At 39.2% G+C, this 23,418-nt stretch overlaps 1 protein-coding gene across 2 annotated transcripts in view; it reads right to left on the bottom strand.

Annotated features, from left to right (window-relative positions):
- Positions 1–22,022, bottom strand: part of LOC149234478 (uncharacterized) — a 61,920-nt gene extending 39,898 nt beyond the window's left edge. The window contains exons 1-7 of one of the 2 annotated variants that reach the window (XM_089371847.1): positions 20,867–22,022; positions 20,173–20,289; positions 18,477–18,703; positions 18,082–18,293; positions 17,859–17,961; positions 17,375–17,745; positions 16,726–17,233 (exon numbers count right to left, since the gene is read on the bottom strand). In XM_089371847.1, the coding sequence (XP_089227973.1) occupies positions 16,726–17,233; positions 17,375–17,745; positions 17,859–17,961; positions 18,082–18,293; positions 18,477–18,703; positions 20,173–20,289; positions 20,867–21,071 (1,743 nt within the window). In that variant the 5' untranslated portion in view covers positions 21,072–22,022. Of the gene's footprint in view, positions 1–16,725; positions 17,234–17,374; positions 17,746–17,858; positions 17,962–18,081; positions 18,294–18,476; positions 18,704–19,189; positions 20,152–20,172; positions 20,290–20,866 lie in introns of those variants that run through there. The other variant, XM_089371848.1, reaches the window with a different exon arrangement.
- Positions 22,023–23,418: the final 1,396 nt, after the last annotated feature.

Below are 23,418 nucleotides of genomic sequence, written 5' to 3'. Positions count from 1 at the left end.
TTTACCTAACTCTACACTAGACCAAGTTATACTTAACTATTTCCTATGTGTCGGAATATCCTAACATCCCCCCTTAAGAACAACTTGGGATAGGATTGAAGGATGTACAAATATGACACAATAGGAGAAGGAAGGAGGCATTAGAGCCTATCCCCCCTTAGTGACAACTTCCTGAACTCCAACCATAAATCGAAGTTTAGTAAAATTCGCCTCTGTGAGAGCCTTTGTAAAGATGTCTGCAACTTGATCATCTGTTGAACAATATTGCACTTCAAGAACATGGTCGTGAATGAGCTTTATGATGAAGTGCATGTGTAGTTCAATGTGTTTGCTGCGCTGATGTTGGACTGGATCTTTGCATAGTTGAATGGCACTTTGATTATCACACCAAAGTGTAGTCGGATGCTACCGTTGAAAGCTAAACTCTGACAGGATCTGAAGAAGCCACAAGGCTTCCTTACTAGCTTCTACGGCACCACAATACTCTGCTTGTGCTGAAGAAAGAGAAATGGAACTTTGTTTCTTGCAAGCCCATGTAATAGGTCCTAAACCAAGAGTGAACACATAACCTGCAGTAGACATCCGATCATCAGGGTCACCAGCCCAATCAGAATCAGTGAAACCAACCAATAAAGGAGATGCTTCTGCACTGTAATGAATCCCAAACTGAACTGTACCTCGAACATAACGAAATATTCTTTTAGCTGCTTTCCAATGACTTTCATGTGGGTTTTGCATAAACCGAGCAATAATGCCAACAGCAAAGGAAAGGTCAAGATGAGTATGGGTCAGATACAAAAGTTTTCCTACAAGTTGACAGTATAAGGTAGCATCAACTTCAGGGGAAGTACAAGTGACTGAAAGTTTGGCTCCAGACTGAAAGGGAGAAGGGGCTAGCTTACAGTCTTCCATGTGAAAATGGCGTAAAAGATCACATGCATACTTGGACTGGGAAAGGGAAATACCTTCCTTGGATTGCAAGACTTGAAGACCAAGAAAATAATGCAAGTGTCCTAAGTCTGTCATTTCAAACTTCTTTTTAAGGTTGGACTTCACATGGTTTATAAGGTTGGGATCACTACCAGTGAGGATAATATCATCAACATAGAGAACAAGAATGATAAGAGACTTGCCCACTTTCTTGGTGTAGACAGTATTGTCAGAATGACACCTAGAAAATCCAATTTCTAAAAGAAAGCTATCCATTTTGGCATACCAAGCCCGAGGGGCTTGCTTGAGACCATAAAGGGATTTCTTAAGCCGACATACAAGGCTGGAGTCTGTTTGTATAAAGCCAGTAGGTTGTTCCATATAGATTTCTTCATGCAAGTCCCCATGCAAGAAGGCAGATTTAACATCCATCTGATGGACTTCCCATTTGAAAGAGGCAGCAAGGGAAATAACAAGGCAGATAGAGTTCATTTTGGCAACAGGGGAGAAGGTTTCAGTATAGTCAATGCCTTCAACTTGTGAAAAACCCTTAGCAACAAGACAAGCTTTATGTTTATCAACTTTTCCATTTGGTCCATACTTGGTTCTGTAAACCCATTTGCATCTAACAAGTTTTCGTCCCTTTGGAAGGGGAACAAGATCCCATGTATCATTTGCCAATAATGAACGATATTCTTCATTCATAGCTGCATCCCAATCTGGATGGCCTGAAGCTTCTGCAAAGGTGTCAGGATCATAATTAGCTAAAGCTTGAGCTAGTAAAGAAGAGGCTCTATCAAACTGAGAACGTGTACATCACTGATCTGTAGGATCACCGGCAAGAGCACCTGCTGCATCCCGAGTAGCACAGACCCATTTTGGAAGCTAAGGAGCTGAAGGAGCATTTTGAGAAGGTGGGGGAGGATTGTCATCCTCGCTGTCATCATCTTAAGAAGAAATATTTCCAAAAATAGAAGGCATAAAGAGAGGTGGCACATGCGTTGAACTAGGCTCGTAGGCCAATATATTTTCAGCAAACTTTACATCTCTTCTAATGATAGCATTTTTGGACTTAAGTGGAATAAGTCTGTATCCTTTGACATCTTCAGAATATCCACCAAAAATACATTTTTCACTCTTAGCTTCTAAAGCTTTATGTTTCTCATCTGGAATATGGGCCCATGCTTCACTTCCAAAAACACGAAAGTGACTTATATCTGGTTTAATTGAGCTCCATGCTTCTTCTGGAGTGATATTCTTTAAAACCTTAGTAGGAGTGTAATTTACTATGTAATTTGCACAATTAATTGCTTCTGGCCAAATATTAAGACTAAGTCATTTAGGTTCAAGCATACAATTAGTCATTTCCTTTAAAGTGCGATTCTTCCTTTTAGCTACACCATTTTGTTGTGGAGTATATGGAACAGTATGTTGCATTTGAATTCCATTCTCAGTGCAAAAGTTGATGAATTTGTTGTTAACATATTCTCCGCCATTATCAGATCTTGGCTTAAGAATTTGATGTCCAAATTGCTTTTCAACAAAGGCCTTAAAGGCCAAGAACATGTTAAATACTTCACTCTTGAGTTTTAAGAAGTATACCCAAGTGCGTCTAGAGAAATCATCAATGAAAGCTAAGAAATACTTGTAGCCAGAGAATGAAAACTGGAAGTGGACCACATAAATTACTATGCACACGCTGTAAAGGGGCTGAGGCGTGCCAAGAGGCACGTTTTTCAAAACTATCCCGATGATGTTTTCCGAGTACACATCTGGAACAAACACCATCTCTGCAAGATACTATTGGAAGACCTATCACCATATTTTCTTTACATAGATTCTGAAGGGAGCAATAGTTTAAGTGACCAAATCGCTCATGCCAAAGTTTGCTCACTTCATCATTATGAGCAACAAATACCGAGGGAAGATTTGATGACCCAAAGTTGTTAAACTTATACAACCTTGTAGAATCATCAACAATGCCAGTAGCCAAAATCTGTCTAGGATCTCTTAGGTCCTTAATTACAACATCGTGAGGTGAAAATTCAACGATTTTACCTTCACCTGAATGAGTTATCTGATATACAGATAGAAGGTTGCAGGATAAGGTCGGAACACTTAATACATCATTGAATTGACCATTGTCTATATGAACAGTTCCAGTCCCTACAACACTAAGAGATCTATCATCACCAACATATATATTTTTGGTGTTACAATCATTTAAAGAAGAAAACATGGCTTTTTTTTTGGCCATGTGATAAGAAGCTCCAGAATCAATGAGCCACTCATGAGAATGAGAAGAAGATACATTTAGTGAATATCCAGACCGAGATGCTTGACAACCACATGCATAAAGTGCTATTCCGGAAGATGAAATTGAAGTTGTTGAGTGCTCCAAATGGATGTTATGCTTCTTCATTATTGCTTCCAAGGCTTCCATCTTCTTAAAGCATTTGGATTCTAAGTGGTCATCTCGATTACAAAAGTGGCAATGTCTATCAGTCTTCTTCCCTTTGTTTTTATTTGCCTTATCATTTTGTTGAAATGATTTTTCATTTTGAGACTGAAATGGCTTAGGACCCTTGTTTGGTTTAGGACCATTCTTTTTAGGATATGGCTTCTTAGGATTCTTTGAATTTGGTTGTTGCTGGGCGGCTAAGGCTTTCTTAGAAGAGTTTCCAAGATTAAGAAGACCAAGATGTAAGAGTTTTTCTTGTTCTCTTATTAAAGAATCACAAAAGGAATCAAAGGAAGGGGACTTGTAGTCTCGTCCTTGAGAAATGAAGACTTCTCTTGTAGAATGGAAGGTGGAAACAAACACAGAGTAAGTTGGTCCCAACTTAGTAAGAATGGAATAGATAAGGTTACCATCTTCTTTCTTAACCTCAACACCTTCCAAGAGAAGTCTAAGGGTCTTGAACTTGGACAAAAAATCTTCAATGGAAGAAAAATTATTGGGGTTCAATGTAAGAAACTCATTTTCGAGTTGATGGGCTCTAAGTTCATTTTTAATTCCAAAAACTTTAGTGATCTATTTCATTGCTTCATTAGGAGTATCAAGTTCTGCGATATGGAATCTAAGGTCTGGAGAAATAGACATCCCTATCAACCCACGTGCTTGATCTTTCCTATTTTCCCATTTGGTTGCCTTATCTTCATCTTTCGGTTTGGTTTCTTGGCCTGAGGCTACTCTGTAAAGACCTTTACTTCTAAATAAATCCACAATGTAGAGGCACCATTGGAAGTAGTTGGTGTTGTCAAGAATAACTTGGTATGGACTTTCCATTTTAACAGAAACTGAAGCTATAGATGCTGAAACTAAGTGTTCCAATGGAAAGATCTCGAAAAATTAGGCTGATTAAAAAAAAACAGCTCTGAAAACGGCTTCCGGATGAAGAAGTTATGGCTTTTTGAAGAAACGTTGTTGAAGATGCCGACGAAGTGCGGGAATGTGCGGAAATGAATGATAATGTTATATTTAAAAAAAATCCGCCCCCTTTCCAAACTTAATCTAATTAGCTCAACAAAAAGAAAGACTTGAACTCAAGACCTTTATTCTCATAAAGTAGCTTTGGACCAAGTGAACTAGATTAAAATGTTAGTAATTTTTTGAAAAGAGGAAGGGGTTTTTTTTTTTTGTCACTGAAGCTTTGGGGTGCCTGCTTAATTGAGAAAGCTCTTTTTTGCCTACAAAACAAAAAACACAAAACCCAACACGGACATACAAAAAAAAAACAAAACCTTACGGCTTGAAGTTAGCTTTACCCGGAAACTAAATATTTTCTTCAGTGTTTCTGGTTTTCCGAGATCACACTAAGGCACGACGGAAAAGAGCATATGCGTGAGAAAAATCCTTCCTTTCTGTTTCTAATTTGCCTAGATCGCACAGAGTCGCAGGGCAAAGAGCATACGCAGAAATGAAAGGTATAGATCCGATAATAAAAAAAAAAGCAAAGAGCTAAATAAACCGAAATAAATATAGAGAAAATAACTAAAAACTGCAAATAAACACTATATACCTCTAGATCTTAAAAATGACGTACTAGGGCTACCGGAAACCTTTTCGAATCAAACGAAAGGAGTTCCTCACTGGAACAGATGCTCCTAAGACAATAGAGCAGTCCTCTCAACCAGAAAACAATCAATAACAGTAGATCTAGGAAACGACAGTCGGATGCAGTTCTACCGGCTTCAGATTTGGATCACCAACGGATGCGGCCCTCAAATAGCTCTGATACCATGTAGGAATTTACAGGGTAAGTTCCTCAAACAGAACACCAAAGGACACCGCTCACAAATAGATCACAGATCAATACACCAATATTGTTGACGTGGTTAAAACCCTCAAAAAGGGAAACAGTCCACGGCCTGAGCCAATGCAGCCACTTCAGGCAATTTATTAATAAAAGAATGAAAATTTACATAAGCTTCTCTCATGAACGGTTACCCTACAAATGACCCTCCATGCTCTTTAAATAGAGATCATGGACCAATCGGGTGTTAAGCCACGGATCAAGTGTCAGTAATACCAAGGAGAGAATGAACCGTCAGATCACTACATATCGTGACTGTCGGATTGTAAGTTACAAAAGTACATAGTAAAGAAACACGCTTTACCTAACTCTACACTAGACCAAGTTATACTTAACTATTTCCTATGTGTTGGAATATCCTAACACTAAAGTCATGAACCATCTAAGAGCTCTATCCTTCAATGTTGCCGGAAACAAATTCAATTTTTGAATGTGTAATGAGTAGTCATAAGATCTACAAATTATTTCAAATTCAAAAAGAAAAGTTTCCGGGTCTTTTGATCTGATAACTTTAAAGTTAGGAAGTACGGATGGAGGGATGTTCTTCATATGAGCATTGACATTAGATTCTTGAATGGGAAATCCAAAAGGATTTTCCTCATTGTCATCATCTATATCGATTTCTTCAACCTCTTTTTTACCTATTGTTCTACCTGCAAAAGTAAGAATTCATGATGTGGATCTGTGGCTCTTATTGCACCACGTGATATAGTGGGGGTTGTAGGTGATTGAAGTTTTTTTTATGTAATGAAAAGAAAAAGACTCCTATATACACTTCCCCAGAAACAACGTCAAAATGTTTGGTAATTTAATTGATTGTTAAATTACTTACATGAATTATCGACTAGGGCTAGTAAACTGATGAAATGTATGTGCATTGTATGTGCTAGGAGTCTCTATCACTCATAATTTCTAAGTTAATTTGAAATACCAAAATGCACATGTTTGCCTAATAGTTATGAGATTGGTTCTATTGCCTATTATTAAAAGAAAGATTACATTCTTCTAGAAATGAATAACATGCTTGTTTTAAAAATCCACACTTTACTTTTAAAGGAAATCAAAACCACACTTTTGCTTCTGAATGAAATTACATGCACTTGTTTGAATATGAAATCACACCTGCTTGAAATAAAATCACACTTGCTTGAAATAAACTCACACTTGCTTGAAGGAAATCACACTTGCTCACACTAAAATAAAACCTCTCTTGCTTGAATGAAATCACATCACACTTGCTGAAATTGAAAGCACACTGTAAAAGAGTCTACTTCGTAACAGAAAGAAAGATCATCTCCATTCAAAACTGTAATGTAAAACTATGTTATGAATCTAAATGAACCTAAACTTAGTCCATGTGCATAAGAAATCTTCACAATGATGAAATCAATTAGATTAATCTGCTATGAAAAATTAACAACATAAATCAAAATTTAAGCTAATGAAATTCTACAAGAAACATAAAACGAAATACTAGATTAAAAATCAGAAGCAAACCTTATTGTCTCGAGGGTGGCCTCCTACGAGAAGCAGGTATTAAAACAATGCCTTCACGAGTTGATTATTCACACATTTGAATCGCACAACAAGGAAATAGAAATAAACAAAGTTTATAATTGCGAAACAAAGTTTTTCAAACAATAATCTCCCCCCTCATCAAATAGATTGCAGTGGTTTTATAGATCTTTGAAGCAACTAGAAATTCAGAATTTCATTGCATGAAATATGCCATGAGATCTCAACAAATCAATTTGAGAATAAAATCAATTATGTTTTGAAGGATTTTAGGATAAAAGATGAGCCCAAATATGTTCATAATGATATTCTTGCCACGAATTTGTTGAGTGTGCATTAAATGACAATTAAACCGTATATCCACGTAATTTGCAAAATAAGGCTCCTAAGATCTTCGAAAATATCTCAAATGGTTACGAATTTGAGAAAACTATTCGTAGAGAACCTAATTGGGCCTGTGCTGAACAAAACTCATGTTTTTGTTTTCTGAAATTCGCTTTCATTTGCTCAGAAAATGTGTTTGAAGTTGACTGGTCAAAAATGTTGTGTTTTTCCCTTGATTTAATGTTGGAGGTCCACACGTGTGAGCTGTTGATTTTGGGTAGCATTGGATGTGTTCTAGCTCCGAAATTTTGTGGAGGGGCTAGAATACATAATATTTCCAAGACCCATAAATCATTTGGAGAAATTCCACCCAGATTGTGAGCTATTAAAATAGTTAATATTTTTAATGGGGTTCCTAAGTCTAAACTTAGGAAAATAAAAATATTAATGGGTATTAATAAAAATATGGGTGAGAAGCTTCTAAGAGACGAGGATCAAGTCTGTTTTAATCTTAGCCATTGATTAGGGACTTAATCTCAACCATTGATTCATCAACAAAAAGGGTATAAGAGAAGGCTTGAGGGTTAATTGGAGATACACCAAGTGCTCAGTCAGTTCGATTTTTCTAGGGCGAGGTTTGTTGAGAAAATCGAATAGGTGATCTGAGTTGCAGTGAGAGGGGCAGAAGCAAAGATTTGGATCAGAAATGAGTTCCGAGCCAAAGAGTATGTTGCAGAGAGGCAGCAATAGCATCAGAGAGGCTGCACAGAGGCCTACGCAGTCCAAGAGGGGCTCACACAGTGCTGACGCAGGCCAGGAGGGTCTCTTGCAGTGGCAGTGCAGAGTATTCGTCAGAAGTCTGAGGTTTTGCTGGAGAAGCAAGGTTCTGATCCGAGAGGGCTGAACAACAGTCTTCCTCCAGTAAATCGATCCAGTAGAAGGGGTGACGCAGTCTTCTGAAGGCAAGACATTGGCCCATGCAGTGATTGTGTATGGACTTCGCAGTATCTGCCGGGAGGAACTAGATTGCCCATTGGATCAGTTGTGACTTGAGGAACGAGGTAAACCCTCGCATGTATTTCTTGTTGTCGTGATTTCTCTGAAAGGTTAGCCGGTGTGAGAGCCAACCTGTTGTACTCAAATTCTACTTGCTTAATAATACAAACCCTCTATCTGCTACACCGGTTTTCCCGCTTTGGGTTTTCCCGGGGATGTGTTGTCCAAAAATAACAGTGTCCCTTGTGTGTTTGTCTCATCTATTGTTTTAGTTTATGATCTGTATGTCAGTGTAGTCTGCAGTAGTGTTTTTCATCATTGTTTATAAATCAAATAACTTGTTGAATGAAATAACAAGTAGGAGATGCTAAACCAGTAACTGCAATAGGATTTTTGTGTCGAGATTCAGAAATTTTCACATGGTATCAAAGCATTGCAGATCATAGGACACTGAAGCCATCAGCCGAGAGATCCAACAAATTTGTTGCAGAGAGGCAGTCATCCCGAGTGACAACGTTGTTTCAGAGCCAGCAGAGCAGCTGAAGGAGTGACGTAGTACCAGAGGAGTGACGCAAAAGCTCACGCAATGCCTGCATCAGCTTTTTGAGCCAAGAGGAGGAGATGCAGTAGCTGAGAGGAGCTCACGCAGTGACTGCGTCAGCTCTTTGGGCCAGCGCAGAGCCTGAGGGGCTCAGATCAGTGAGTTGTCGGGGCAGTAGGAGCAGTGTAGATTCGATTTGTGGTGCTAGTGGGATGTTGTTGTTGTTGTTGCAGAACAGTGTCTGTGGAGACGAAATTGAGGTAGAGGGAGTCATTGCCTTAACGGATTTCTTGCCAAAGAAATCTAGGTCCGGGTTGCTGAGCAGCAGCAAAGGAGGATTGGAGAAGGGGTGATTCGACATTATTTGGCGGGAGGATTTCCGTGAAGGAAATCAAGACTCAGAGGGAGTCTAGAAGGAACTTGTTCCTTAGAGGATTTCTAATGCCAAAGAAATCCAGACCTGAGTCATGTTGGGGCAGCATCGAGAGAGGGAGAAAGGAACATGTTCGACACTCATTTGAGTAGAGATGGTAGTTAATGGACTAAGGGATCAGGACAGATTGGATGGAGCATCCAACTTTGTCATCTGGAAGGCTAGGATCCTAGCAGTCTTGGACAAGAATCGCATCAAGGATTATGCCTTGAAAGTGGTTGTTGTTTCGGTCGATGCTGATCCTCTCAAGAAATACAAGGCTCAAGCGAAGGCGAAGTGCATGATTTTGGACGGGGTCAAGGATCATGTGGTCCCACATATTGCTGAAAAGGACACAACAAGGGAGATGTGAGAGGCCTTCACCACCTTGTATGAGGGAATTTCCGTTCAATGGAAGATGTTGCTTGAGAACCAACTGAGACAATATCAGATGCAGAAGGGAGAAGAAATCGATCCCTTCCTTCTCAGGTTGCAAAGGATTCGAGATCAGTTGACTTCCGTGGGGTCTACACCAGATCCTGAGTTCATGGTCAGGACTGCCCTGCATGCAATCACTGAAGGCTGGGAGACCTTTGTCCAGAGAATTTTGGGCAGGGCTTCTCTTCCTAGTTGGGAGGAGATGTGGACAGCTCTTCGACAAGAAGAGATCAGGTGGTTAACCAAGGCAGGAAGTAGCGGCAAAGGAGTCAAAGCCAAGAAGGAGGAGGAGGAGGATGCAACTCTCGCATCATCGGGACAGCAAGGGCAACAAAAGAGGAAGAAAAAGGATATAACCAAAGTCAGATGCTTCAGGTGTGGGGAACTGGGACATTTCGCCACACAGTGTCCTCGGAAGAAGGGCAAGGAAGAGAAGTCTGACTCGAAGGCTGCTCCAGCGAAAGCTGACAGAGAAGGCAAGGATGACGATTGCACCATGAGTGCTCATGCACCTCTAGAGAAGAGGTGGGGCGACATCGAGTTGTAGTCGAGAGGACTACACAGAGGCAGGATCCTTGAGGTGCCCAAACTCTTGGATCACATACGGCTACAGGAGCCCTTAATGACAGTAGCAGAATGACGGGAGTCAGTTGGTGCGAGGGATGATGGAGCGATAGTGGCAAAGCTAAAGTGCCAAAATCTGAAGCAGCGCAATTGAGTGTTGAGCGGTGCGGGAGGCACAGAGCAGATACAACAGCAGCACAGTAGCATCAGAGGGTCAACACAGATTAGCAGCAGAGGTAGCTTCAGCATCACGGGGTATCCAGACTGACCAACATGTCAGCTTTGGGTGACCTTTTCAGTTGCTTACTTCTCAACAACTAAGTTGCAGTGCAATAGTTAGCAGTGGCACTACTATGGACAGCATGATGCAGCATATTAAGGAGGAGCTGCAGTATAGATGTGGCAGTGACAGTGGCAGTGTCATGGGAAGCAGTGCAAGTTGCAGCAGTGCAAGTTGCAGCAGTGCAAGTTGCAGCAGTGCAGTGGATGAAGGGCAGCAGGCCAAGCATCAGTAGCGCAGAGGACCGATGTCATGGATCAATGTTGTACTTCATTGGGGAGTATTGTTATAACACATTCCTCACTAAGAGGGAGTGTTGATTTTGGGTAGCATCGGATGTGCTCTAGCTCCGAAATTTTGTAGAGGGGCTAGAATACATAAGATTTCCAAGACCTAGAAATTGTTTGGAGAAATTCCACCTAGATTGTGAGTTATTAAAATAATTAATATTTTTAATGGGGTTCCTAAGTCTAAACTTAGGAAAATAAAAATATTAATGGGTATTAATATAAATATGGATTAGAAGCTTCTAAGAGACGAGGATCAAGTCTGTTTTAATCTTAGCCGTTGATTAGGGACTTAATTTTGGTCGTTGATTCATCAACAGGAAAAGTATAAGAGGAGGCTTGAGGGTCAGTTGGAGATACACCAAGTGATCAGTGAGTTCGATTTTTCTGGGGAGAGGTTTGCTGAGAAAATTGAATAGGTGATCTGAGGTGCAATGAGAAGGGCAGAAGAAGAGATTTGGATCGGAAAGGAGTTTCGAGCCAAAGAGTACATGGCAGAGAGGCAGTGCAGAGGCCTACGCAGCCCAAGAGGGGCTGACGCAAGCCACGAGGGTCTCTTGTAGTGGTAGTGCAAAGTATTCGTCAGAAGTCCAAGGTTTTGCTGGAGAAGCGAGGTTCTGAGCTGGGAGGGCTGAACAACAGTTTTCCTCCAACAAATCGATCCAGTAAAAGGGGTGACGCAGTCTTCTAAAGGCAAGATGTTGAGTGATTAAGTAGGGACTTCGCAGTATCTGTCGGGAGGAGCTAGATCGCTCATTGGATCAGCTGTGACTTGAGGAATGAGGTAAACCCTCGTATGTATTTCTTGCTGTCGTGATTTCTCTGAAAGGTTAGCCAGTGTGAGAGGCAACCTGTTGTACTCAGATTCTGCTTGCTTAATAATACAAACCCTGTATCTGCTGCACCGGTTTTCCCGCATTGGGTTTTTCCGGGGACGTGTTGTCCAAAAATAACAGTGTCCCTTGTGTGTTTGTGTCATCTAGTGTTTCAGTTTGTGATCTTTATGTCAGCGTAGTCTACAATAGTGTTTTTCATCACTATTTATACATTAAATAACTTGTTGAATGAAATAACAAGTAGGAGATGCTAAACCAATAACTGCAGTAGGATTTCTGTGTCGAGATTCAGAAATTTTCACATGACCTAGGTGGTATTTGACCAATATAAATCCATATTGAAACTTTTAGAAACAATGTCCATGTGTCGTATTTCCTTCTAGAGTGGTGCTACTACCTCAACCATGAAGATAGCTGCGGAAACTTGACTGAGTTGCAGAAAAGTGCACTGGCGAAACTATCATTAGTAAAACCAAGCAAAGTTCTTCTTAATCTACTAAAAATAAAGGAAAACGATGTTAATTAACCACTTAGACATATAGAGACACATCCTAAAGAATTATAGTGAAAATGGTGGCAAGTGAGTGAAATGGTGCAATGAATGGTTGGAAGTAATGGCTTAATGAATGACAAAGACTAGTGAAAATGATGACAAATCAGTGAACCAATAAGGAGCTGAGGAGAGACTTGGTCAAGTGTAAACTTGACGGAAGCAACAGTAATGGGTCAAAGCCCAAGGAGGAGGAAGAGAATGCAGCCCTCGCATCCAAGGGGCAGCAGGAGTAACGGAGGAGGAAGAAGGATGTCTCGAAGATTAAATGCTTTAAGTGTGGTGAATTCGGTCACTACGCAACACAGTGTCCTCTCAGAAAGAAGGACAAAGATGAGAAGCATGATCTGAAGGTTGCAGCCACGAAGATCGAGGAGGAGGAGTTCACCATGACAGCCCAGGCATTTCCAGGAGGGAAGTAGGGTGATCTAGAGCTATAGTTCGAAAGGACTGCAAATGGGCAGGATCCTTGAGCAGACCACCTCTCGGATCAATTCCTAGCTACGGGAGCCCAGATCAGTAGTAGCAGGATGGACCAGTGTCAGTTGGCGCAGAGGAGTACCGGAGTGACAGTTGTAGTTGCTAGTAGGGCCAGATACTGAGCAACGCAAAGCAGAGTTGGCAATAGTGCAGATGGCATAGAGCAGATGTCAGCAGTAGCGCAGAGGCTTCAGAGGGTTAGCGTAGAGACTAGCAGCAGTCAAACTCCAACAACAAGATGCATCATGTTGAGCACTTGTTCAGTAATTTGGGATGCTTTTCCGTTGCTGATGCAGTAGCAGCAGTAGTTGGAGAAGGGTGCAGTGCAGATGCAGTATTGGCAATGGCAGTGCCAACAACAGCACGGATGCAGAATTTGAGAGGGAGTTGCAGTGGATGTAATGTTGACAGTGACAGGGTTAGCATCAGTACAGATGAAACATTTGCACAGTAGTTGGTGGACAGGATGTCAGACATCAGTAGCGCAGAAGATGTTACAGAACAGGGTGATGCTTCAGCAGGGTGCATTGCTAGAGCACATTCCTCGCTAAGAGGGAGTGTTGATTTCTGGTAGCATCAGATGTGTTGTAAGTCTCAAAATTTGCAGGGAGGCTTAGACACATGTATTCTCCAATACCTAGAAATCGTTTTGGGAAATTCCACCCAGAGACAATTTTATTAAAATAATTAATTATTTTTAATGGGACCCTAAGTCTAAACTTAGGAAATTAAATAATTAAAGGGTATTAATCTAACTGTGGGTGAAACTTCTAGAAGAAAATGAGGATCAAGCCAAGATGATCTAAGCCATTGATTAGAAGTTAATATGGGCTGTTGGTTGTCCAACAAAAAGATATAAGAAGAGGCTTGAGGGGCACTTGGAGAACACACAGAGAGAAGATCAGAGGTTCGGTTTTCTGAAGCAGAGCAGCTGCTAGAGAGGTTTTCGATAGTGATATTTTGTAGAGAGGGGCATGGATAGTATCTGAAGGGAGATCTTTCCAAGTCGGAGAATACTCAACAGAGAAGACACAGAGAGATCCAGCAGTGGCAGTGCAGAGCTAGAGAGGCTGACACAGGGCCACACAGAGGCAGCGGAGAAGCCAAGAGGCAATTCAAAAATCAGCTAAAGGAACTAATTGCAGAAGCCGGAAGCCGAGGTGTGAGTCTGGGAGGCGAAAATCGAATTTCCTGAGAAGCAGATTGATCAGCGGAAGGGGTGACGTTGTCCCCATAGGATGTGACATTGAGCTGACGCAGTGATTGTACAGAGGCAGCCAAGGGCAGCTCATTCAGTGGCTAGATCGGCCAAGATTTCCAGTGATAGTGTGAGGTAACCTCACTTATCCTTCTGTCAGTGATATTCTTTGTAACTGGATTGTCGGGAAGGCATCCAGAGATTGTATTTAGAAATTACTGTTGCTTAATAATAAACCCTCAGCTGCTGCACCAATTTTCCCGCATTAAGTTTTTCCAAGGACATTTGTCCAAAAATAACTTTGTAGATGTGGTGTATCTCTTTCTTGTTCAATTTCTTGTTTCTGCTTATAATTTAAATGGTGTAAATTGCAGTGTATTAGTTTCGATATTCACTGTAGGAAACAATAAGTAACTTGATTCAGAAATTAACAAGTAGGACAAACTTAATCAGTTGCCGCAGTAGGAATTTGGGCATCCAAATTTTCACACTAGTCATCTCACCCTCTTCAACAAAGCTGTTCTCATTCAATTTGCCCTAGAACACTCCATTTGTCCATTTAGAGCAAGGCACTAGTCTAGGTGGTGTTGATCAAACCCTATTCTCTTATTTCTTTTCTCTTAAATTCTAGATATTTAGGGTTAACGTTAGGGTTTATATGAATTGCTAAAAAAATAATTTCCTTTGATCTGTCATTAGTCTTCAAATAGGAATTGCACAAAATAATTGTCTAGAAGCAAAATCTAGCAATATTTGCATGTTAAACCCTATTTCTAGGGCTGACATCATCATTCTCTTTGTTTTATGCATGTTTCAGCCACAAAATTTCCATTGTAAACCTTAGATCATTCATATCTAATTGAAAGTCTTAATCCTTTATTGATCTATCTTTGTAACGCTTTTACTTCCAGCTGTTATATGACATTGCATGCCCTATCATTGAAAATATGCTGAACCCTATCTTATAACAGCCCTATAATTCACATAATTGGTCTAAGAATAGAGTTTCTGAACTTTGGTAAAGATTACATCAACCATCTAGGTTTTTCTTGTACTATATCCCAATAATTAGACCTCATCCATCACTTTGAGCCATTCTTATTGAATATCTCTTAGGTGATCCTTTTAGGGAAGCCTCCCTTGTTGTTTAATACCACTAAATAGCTGGAGAAAAGCTGTTGAGGTGACAGTGGTAGTCGATCTCTTGTTGACCTGAGGTCTGGAATCTGGATCTGGCTAGTGAGGCTTTGCACTAGGCCTGCTAGATCTTGTGGCAACAAGGCCAAATGGGGAGAAATGGTTATATAGAACATGTGGTGGGATCTTAGGCAGGATGGTCAACTACAGCAGATTAAGGATCAAATCAGGATCATTATCCAAAAGGTTTGACAAAATATAAACAATGATCTTACATTGAGAAGCACAACGAGTTTTCTACAATGACGAAGTGGGTTAACCCAGAAGCTGCAATGATGTTGTTTCAAGCCATCAACTGCAAAGCGGACCAAATCACAACTACAAGAATCTTGGACAGCATGGATACATGTGGTCTTGATGAGTAGCTCCTTGAATGGCTCAATTATGTTCTCGAATTGGAGTTGAACATGGTTTAAAGGAGAGATAGATATTTGAGGTGGGTGAAATAGTAATGACTAGAACATATATCCTGTCTTTATTGATATGACCATCAACCGTTTGTTTTCTTCTAATTTCTTTGCCTATCTCCAGATGATTTCCATCATCCCTTGTCTGGTTGACTTTCTTTATCTGCTTCTTGTGCACTCCACCTCTGAAAGGTGGGAAGTTTGTTTGGCACTCTCCAACTTCCAGGAGAGGTAGAGCCATATGCAGAGGAGGCCACTCTTCTGCATCTTTCTCAGGAATAAAAAGGAATTCTGTCCAAGAGACTGAAACTTCTGAGAGTAATAAAAGAAGAAGGAACTCTAGGAGAACTAACTTCATTATGAGGACATTTCCTGAAGCAATGAGCAGGCCTCCATTTACATTACCTTCAGAGAACAGCTTACTAGATACAAGACGGTAATGCCATAAGAGAGTTGGGAGTAGGCCAGCAGGATCAAGGCCCCTCCTAGTTCTCACCAGAAGGCCCGAAATATACATGAGGTTGGGGAATTGCCTTCAAGGCATCCAATGGATTACAATGGATGGTAAACAATGTAATAGCTGTACTATAAACAGAAATCTGGATGCCCTGCACCAAGATTTTCAGGCCATAAAATCATCACTGTTGAAGGTGGCCAGCTTATATCAGCTGCTGGTGAGCTTACGTGGCATGGTATGACATTATCGAGGAGCATAGTGTCAAAATCAACCACTGCCTGCACACACCAATTCAAGAGATCAGATTCCTGAAGTATCATCCACCAGGCAATCGGGAAGAATGACACTGTTTTCTAGGACGGCCAATCCAGGGACACCTCACCTCTGATCCTGCACTGAAGACGCACAAGCACCAGCTAATTTTTCAGTCTGCTCTGGATTTATTTATGATCTGGAAACATTCATATATCGTTTTTCCAAGTTTCTCAGTCTGCAGGTATAGTTATGAAAGGCACAAAGCTAGCTTTACTGGATATTATAAGTTCTCTCCTTAGAAATATGTTCATCCAATCTTTTTGTCTGCTTTCTGCCTCCATGAAGGCCAGAAATCAAACTTTTAAGAAACGGATAGCAGAATAGGGCAACTTCTGAATTGAAAGTATAATAAAAGTCTTTTTGACAAGTACGGGTCTCACAAGAATATCATTAGACCCGAAACTGAACTGCAAATTTTGTTTACTCTGTATATTAGTATAAAAAATAGATTTTTAATTTACAAAAAGGTAAGGAAAATGTGCTAAAAGGAATCCACGTAATAGCTAAAATAATTTTAAAAAGCATTTCAGGAAAGTTGACCATTTAGAAATAAAGAAAAGACAAGGTCACAAAATAAACTAACAGACCATTAGCAATCTTTGGAGAGAGTGAGAGAAAGAGCTTAAGCAACACAAAGCAATACAAAGAACTGCTTGAGGATTTTAAGGTAATCTGAACATACTGGTTTCAACTTCCTCTTTGCGACGCCAATAACACGCAGCCCATCATTGCTCAATTCTTCACCCATGTTAAAGAGTCTCTGATATTCCTCTGAAGATAAGGGCTCCAGACTGTCATCATGAATATCCTTTTGAAAAAAGCTGCACACTTTTAGAACTTCTTCATACGCTCCTTTTGTCACCATAATTCTCTGTACGAGTGGTTGCTTATTTCTATGGACATGATTATGATTAATCTCCTCTAGTATGACAGACATTCTTCGCCGACTGAAATCAAAAGGTAGTTCATTTATCCTGATCCATTTTGTTGGTTCAAATTTATACCCACCAGTGTAAACATATGCTAAGATTGCATCATCCAAAGGGTTCTTGAACCCAGTCTGAAAATATGAATTAAGAAATGTAAAATACAGAATATTATCACTGGACATGCCCAAGCTGTCAAGATGATGAACCATCACTACTCGATCCATTGTAAGTGTACCAGTCTTATCAGTGCAGAGTACATCCCTGGATAATACCATAATGAAGAACAGGTTAAGCAAATGCAGGTCTGATGATTGTCTCATCGACTTATGACCTTAAAGATTATCAGGTGATAGATGATATCCAAAATTGTTATAACTTTGAATGGGATGAACTAGCACTTACATAGATCCCATATTCTGTATTGCAACTAGTCTTTTCACAATGCACTTGTCTCTCGCCATAGCAAATGCTCCTTTTGCCAGATTGGTATTCACAATTAATGGTAACATCTGCGGTGTAAGCCCAACTGCCACAGTAATACCAAAAAGAATACTGCGTCCCCAGTCATGTGTTGTAAGATAATCCACTGTGATAATAATAGGGACGATGACAAGCATAAAGCAAATGAGCATATAGGAAACACGCTTCACACCCTTCTCAAAAGCATCTGGTGGACTTTGTCTTCCTAAAGCAGAAAGTATAGTGCTGATATAAGTTTTATCACGAGTGGACACAACTACTCCAGTACCAGAGCCAGAAACTACACTCGTTCCCTGCCAAATAAATAAAATCACACGTCAATTGAGCTTCAAAATTCATAACGAGACCAATGACTTAAAAAAAGACAAATTACAGAGTCCAAATTCTTTTTCGCTTGGAATATTACCATAAAACATATATTTCTTAGCTCCAGCAGGGGAGTATTTGGTTCTTCTATTATGTCTGCCGTTTTCTCAACGATCCCAGATTCACCTGTCAGTGAAGACTGACTGCAGCAGAGAGTAGTAGGGTCAATTATGTCTTTAAAAAATAAATTTCAGTAAGAGAAGAAAACCAAATGGAAGATCAAAATATGTAAATTCTACAAATGCTGAATGAGTCCACTATACCTCACAACAAGAGCCTGGGATGATAACAGTCGAACATCACCAGGGAAAAGATCCCCAGAGCTGAAAATTATGATATCTCCTGGCACAACATCCTTTTGATCAATTTGAACTTGCAACTCTGTCTGGACAACTCTTCCTGCACATCGTTGCACCTTTATCGATGCTTTGACTAGCTCAGATAGCTTCAAAGCTGCCTTTGAACTACTGAACTCCTGATGTCAGGTACAGTACATGATATTATGTATTGCTGAACAAATTATGAGGAATATCATGATGCCAAACAATCTCCAAATAAGCTGCCCCAGATTCTATACAAATGGTTTATAGCTCTTTAACTGAAAAGCAGTGTTAGAAGATTGAGAGTCACAATTTTCATTCAACCATAGATTGATTACCTGGTAAAACCGAAGACTAATGCTCACGATGACCATAACAACCATAATGCTTCCATTGGCTTTGTCGCCTGCTACAAAACAAAGTGCAGACAAGACAAAGAGAATGATATTGAAGGGATGCCAAAATGCATTGCGGAAGAGTTCCCACCAAGGTGAATAAAGATTCCCCACAGGGACATTTGGCCCAACTTTCTTTAGCCGCTCATCTGCTTCCTTAAAACTGAGGCCTGCACATAAGAAGAATTGCGTTTCTGAGATTTTTTTCATTTGGATTCCTCGACATTCATGCTGAAGATTCTGGTGGAACAATTAACTATTTCCTCATCTCCCATTTCAGAGATTTATCCTTCTGTGTACCTAGTTTTAAAAATTCTTGGGGAATGCAAATCATGTTAACTGCAGCTACTTGGTTGAGGCATTAAATGGTATAGAAAATGTTACAATACAATAGACAAGAGACTGGATTTTGTGACCATGTGAAAATCAGATGGAAAAGAATAATTGCATCTTAAAAATCAATTATCAAATTCAGCCAACATAACTAATCAAGATGACAAAGATTTTGCATGTAACCAGGCAGGGAACATAAATGGTGGATATGTTTTTGCGTCGTTAACATAATTTTTTATCATACATATAACAGAAAGACGAACTAAGTGGGCTAAAATTTTGACCATTTTATATTCAAATATTTTGTGGCAAATGAGATTTACCTGGTGAGACCTCATTGGCATTGAACTTATGCAAGTATTACTGATATGTTGGAACTTCGACCTTGGACTTTCTCTTGATGGGCAAGATGAACATCCATAATTTTCACCAAACACAAAAAAAGGAAAGATGAATGATTTAACGAATGGAGAGGAATAGAAAATGAAGGTATATGCAATTAAAGTATCTGAAGACACAGACTGGTTTACTGTTACATAAACAACCTGACAGGTTCAGAGCATATCTGTTGGTGTCCCAATGTAAATTATGATTGTCAAATCAGTGAGATTCTTCTGGATAACTTAATGCAGTAATAATCTCTTTTAACCTCTTTTCAAAAAGAAGGGTATCCTTTTACTTATTTATGGTATACACTAATTATTAATAAATGATACGTTTACGAAAGGAAATATGAAAGAGAAGAATGTAGTATTCTGGGGCCTCTGCAAGAAAAGATGAGCCCATTGATAACTATCTGATAACCAATGATTAAAGCTGGAAAACCACCTAAGTGCAGATTTAAGCAATTGGATGAAGAAAATCAAGATGAGAACCATCATAAAGATTTATGTTTTGTGATTATTGAATCTATTGGTTAAGCAGGGGACAGACCTTGGCAAAGATGATTTAAGGCATACTTTCTTAAACTACGAATTAATGTGGTGTCATTAATGTAAAAAAAGGAAGATCTAAAATGTTCTTTATGCAACACTAATGATACATTTTCATTCAGTTTTGCCTATTTCAGGTATTGAATTTCTGATCCTGGTGAAGACCATAATAAGCCTACTAACCAATAAATTCCAGGGGCCACTTTGTCAATTAGTATATTGATATGCACATAGGTTAAGGGCAGTCTTGTGTGGACAGGAATCAGAGGTTGAAGTTAACACTGGACTCACGAACAAAGAATACAATGCCAATTTTTTCAATTTGATGTATCTATATTTTATCCCCCTATTGGCTGAATTATAAAAGAAGGTACCTCTCTCGGTTGAATGCACATACTCAAACACCATGTTCTTGTCTGCCGTTGCCATGGTGGATAACCACTGATGCACCTTCTCTTCCTCATCATATTTTATGTCTACTGAAAACTTAGCTGTTCAAAGCACATTGGAAAAAAATTACAAACCATCCATGGAACATGTGAAGATTATATGACTCATAGGATAACTGAATATAATTGAATATTTTTTTAAAGATACATCTCTTTTCATTGATGCACATAAAATAAAACGTTGTCGGCTTGCCAAGGCGTGATGATGCCGATTATCCCTCCCTTCACAGGCAAGGAGAGACAGCATATCCGCTTTGGTATCAATTTCAAGACATCTGATAAGTTTTCTATATAAGGCTAAGCAATAAACATGTAGATTATCCCTCCTGATATAGGCAATGAGAGCCATCATATCCGCTTTGGCATCAATTAACAGTCAATATCTCTTCTCAATAAAGCCAATCATAAACATGTCAATTATCCCTGCCTATATAGGCAAGGATAGACAGCATATCCGCGTTCGCACCAATGAACATGCCAATTATCCACCCTACATAGGCAAGGAGAGCCAGCATGTCCTATTTGCAAGTAAATTCAACAGAGTCAAAATATTTTTTGAGTATCTCCATCCTATCTGAAAATTGTAATGGTACATCGAATTTGACTTTTCAGTACTCACCTCCTGGAATGCAATTACCAAGAAAGCTGAAAAGCTTTCGCTTATATCCAGAATTCTCCTCCTCAGCTTTCTGATCATGCCATCTGCCAGGCACTTGATTTCTCAGTAGACTCTGTTCAGTAGAATTGCCCTCGGGACTACCCAGGGCAGTATGTTGTGGGGTGCCATTGACACCTAAAAGCTTGCCAATGCCCTTAAACACCATGCTGGAACATAAAACCAGTTCGAGGACATAAACAGCCTCAAGATCAGGATCTTAATATCAGCAGAAATCTCAAACAGCCCTTCATTTCATTGAAATTCATCCTATGTGGGTATTTCGTTTTTATCCTAATTATGGACTCCATTCTAATTGGGTACTCTAATTCTATGTACAGAGCATATCCGGACATCCCCATATACAGACATCAATTTTTAAAGCTTCACTAGGATCGAATCCTTCTATATAGCTGCGACCCTCTGATTAAGCTCATTCACATGTCGATAAAACGTAGTCAGGATTAGATTTATCAGGCAACTAAAGTTGTGGACTATTTTGCATCATAAATGCGCGCAGGCAAGATTTGGACGATCTACATTTATACTTAGATCACGATTAGCCAACTACCAAAGGAGAAGAGACCGTCTGTTCCCACCTACCAATCAACTGGGTGGACCGGTAGCTGAACTTGACTATTCTTCTTCGTAGTATTGCTTATGGTGGGTAACAAGTCATACAAAACCACTTAAACAGCATATATCCTTGAAGCTTGAAGTTCAGTATGGGATTATACCTGGATGAATAATTCTCCATTTGGTTTTATGAACTTCTATTATGCCTGTTTATGTCCATCCTACCTCAATGATATAAACTTCGAAGCTTTGTAATAGGTATTTGGATACAGCTTTTTCATGTATTCTGCTGTGCTTTTTATTTATTTGGGGATGGTAATTGGATGCTGTTTTTTCAGTGATACTGTTGATAATGTTGGGCTCTTTTTATTTGGGGATAAATAGCGCTGTAAAAAAATCCGATGAGTAGGAAGGCGTGATGCAATCAGTCAACAGAACACAATAAGCAAAATATATGACGCCATTGCAAATGTGCACAGGCATCGAATTACTTCCTGGAGAGCGGAGGAACGGATGGCATCCCCAAGTTGTTTTCGCTCCCGTGAAAAGAGTGGGAGGATTGTTAGGTTCACATTGATTTTATCATTACCTGCTCTACAAGAGCGAAAAGAAAAAGAGTGGGAGGATGTGGGAGCATTGTTAGTTGGGTTGACATTGATTTTATCGTGGGCTACTATATAAGTAATTTGCTTCTTAGAGGTGTAGAGGTACTTTAGAAGATATGGTCTAATATTTTTAGTAATAATAAGTATTTTTATTATATGAATTATATAAAAATTAGAAATAAATATATATGATATGAGTTTTAAAATTAAATTATTATTTTGATAATTAGAATAGGGTTGATATAAAATAGTTAATTTATGGTTGATGGATTGAGCTTTATATTTTGAAAATTTGTGATTTTGGTAATGGTATTTTTATGTGAGAAGAAATATATATATAGATAAACTAGTCTAGATTTACCTTAATTCTATATCTGCCAATCATCGAGAGGGATCAAATCTCATTTCACTCTAAAACAGGTTTGTATCTCAAGAGATTTGATCCCTCTTAACACTTGGTAGATTCAGAGTTAAGATGGATCTAGGCTGGTTCCACTGAGAGGAACTTTCCAACCCAGTATGGAAGAGATGTTGTAATATTCTATCATGTCTTAGTGATGTTATATAAACACTCATTTTGACTCAATCAAATTACATCAAATTAAAAATAAAATAAATAAAAAATAATAACTAAAATAAAATTGAGGTGAAATAATCAATTTATTGACAATTTTTGGGCTCCAGGTTTTGACAACTTTTTTATTTGATGTGGTTTATGGTCCTCGGAGATCGATGACCACTAGGCCCACAAAATATTTGTAGCGGACAAATCTCCCAAAGGGATCACTTATTGTCAGCTCAACCACAGAGCCTCGCCCTGAGAGTATCGAGAGAATTGCACCTGTGGCCTTTCAATAACAAAGGTGTTTTAACGATAGGGACTCAGCTGACTGAGCTAACCCTATAGGCTTGCTAATGATATTCTTATGTGAGAAGATATATATATATATATATATATATATATATATATATATATATATATAACCAACCTAGATCCATCTTAACTTTGTATCTACCAAGCACAGGGAGGGATCAAATTTCTTGAGGTGCAAACCTCTTTTAGAGTGAAAAGAGATTTGATCCCTCTCGACACTTGGTAGATTCAGAAATAAGATGGATCTAGACATGTTTATTTGCATTGTAATTAGATTATCTGGTTATTTGAAAGATGTGGAAGATTATGTGGTGTAGAGATGTGGAAGATTATGTAAGTATGGTGTAAAGTTATTATTATTTATGAATAGGTTGTATAATATTGAACCTGATAAGGTAATAATATTAAAATTTTAACATCATATAAGTTGGTTTTTATTTGAATATGAAATTTTAAATATA

Source organism: Pinus tabuliformis, chromosome 8, assembly GCF_031772625.1.
Source record: "Pinus tabuliformis cultivar Carrire ecotype Pingquan chromosome 8, CPIR1, whole genome shotgun sequence".
In the NCBI taxonomy this organism is placed as follows: Eukaryota; Viridiplantae; Streptophyta; class Pinopsida; order Pinales; family Pinaceae; genus Pinus; species Pinus tabuliformis.
The sequence above is the reverse complement of the archived record's forward strand: the minus strand, read 5'-3'. Positions and strand labels throughout refer to the sequence as shown.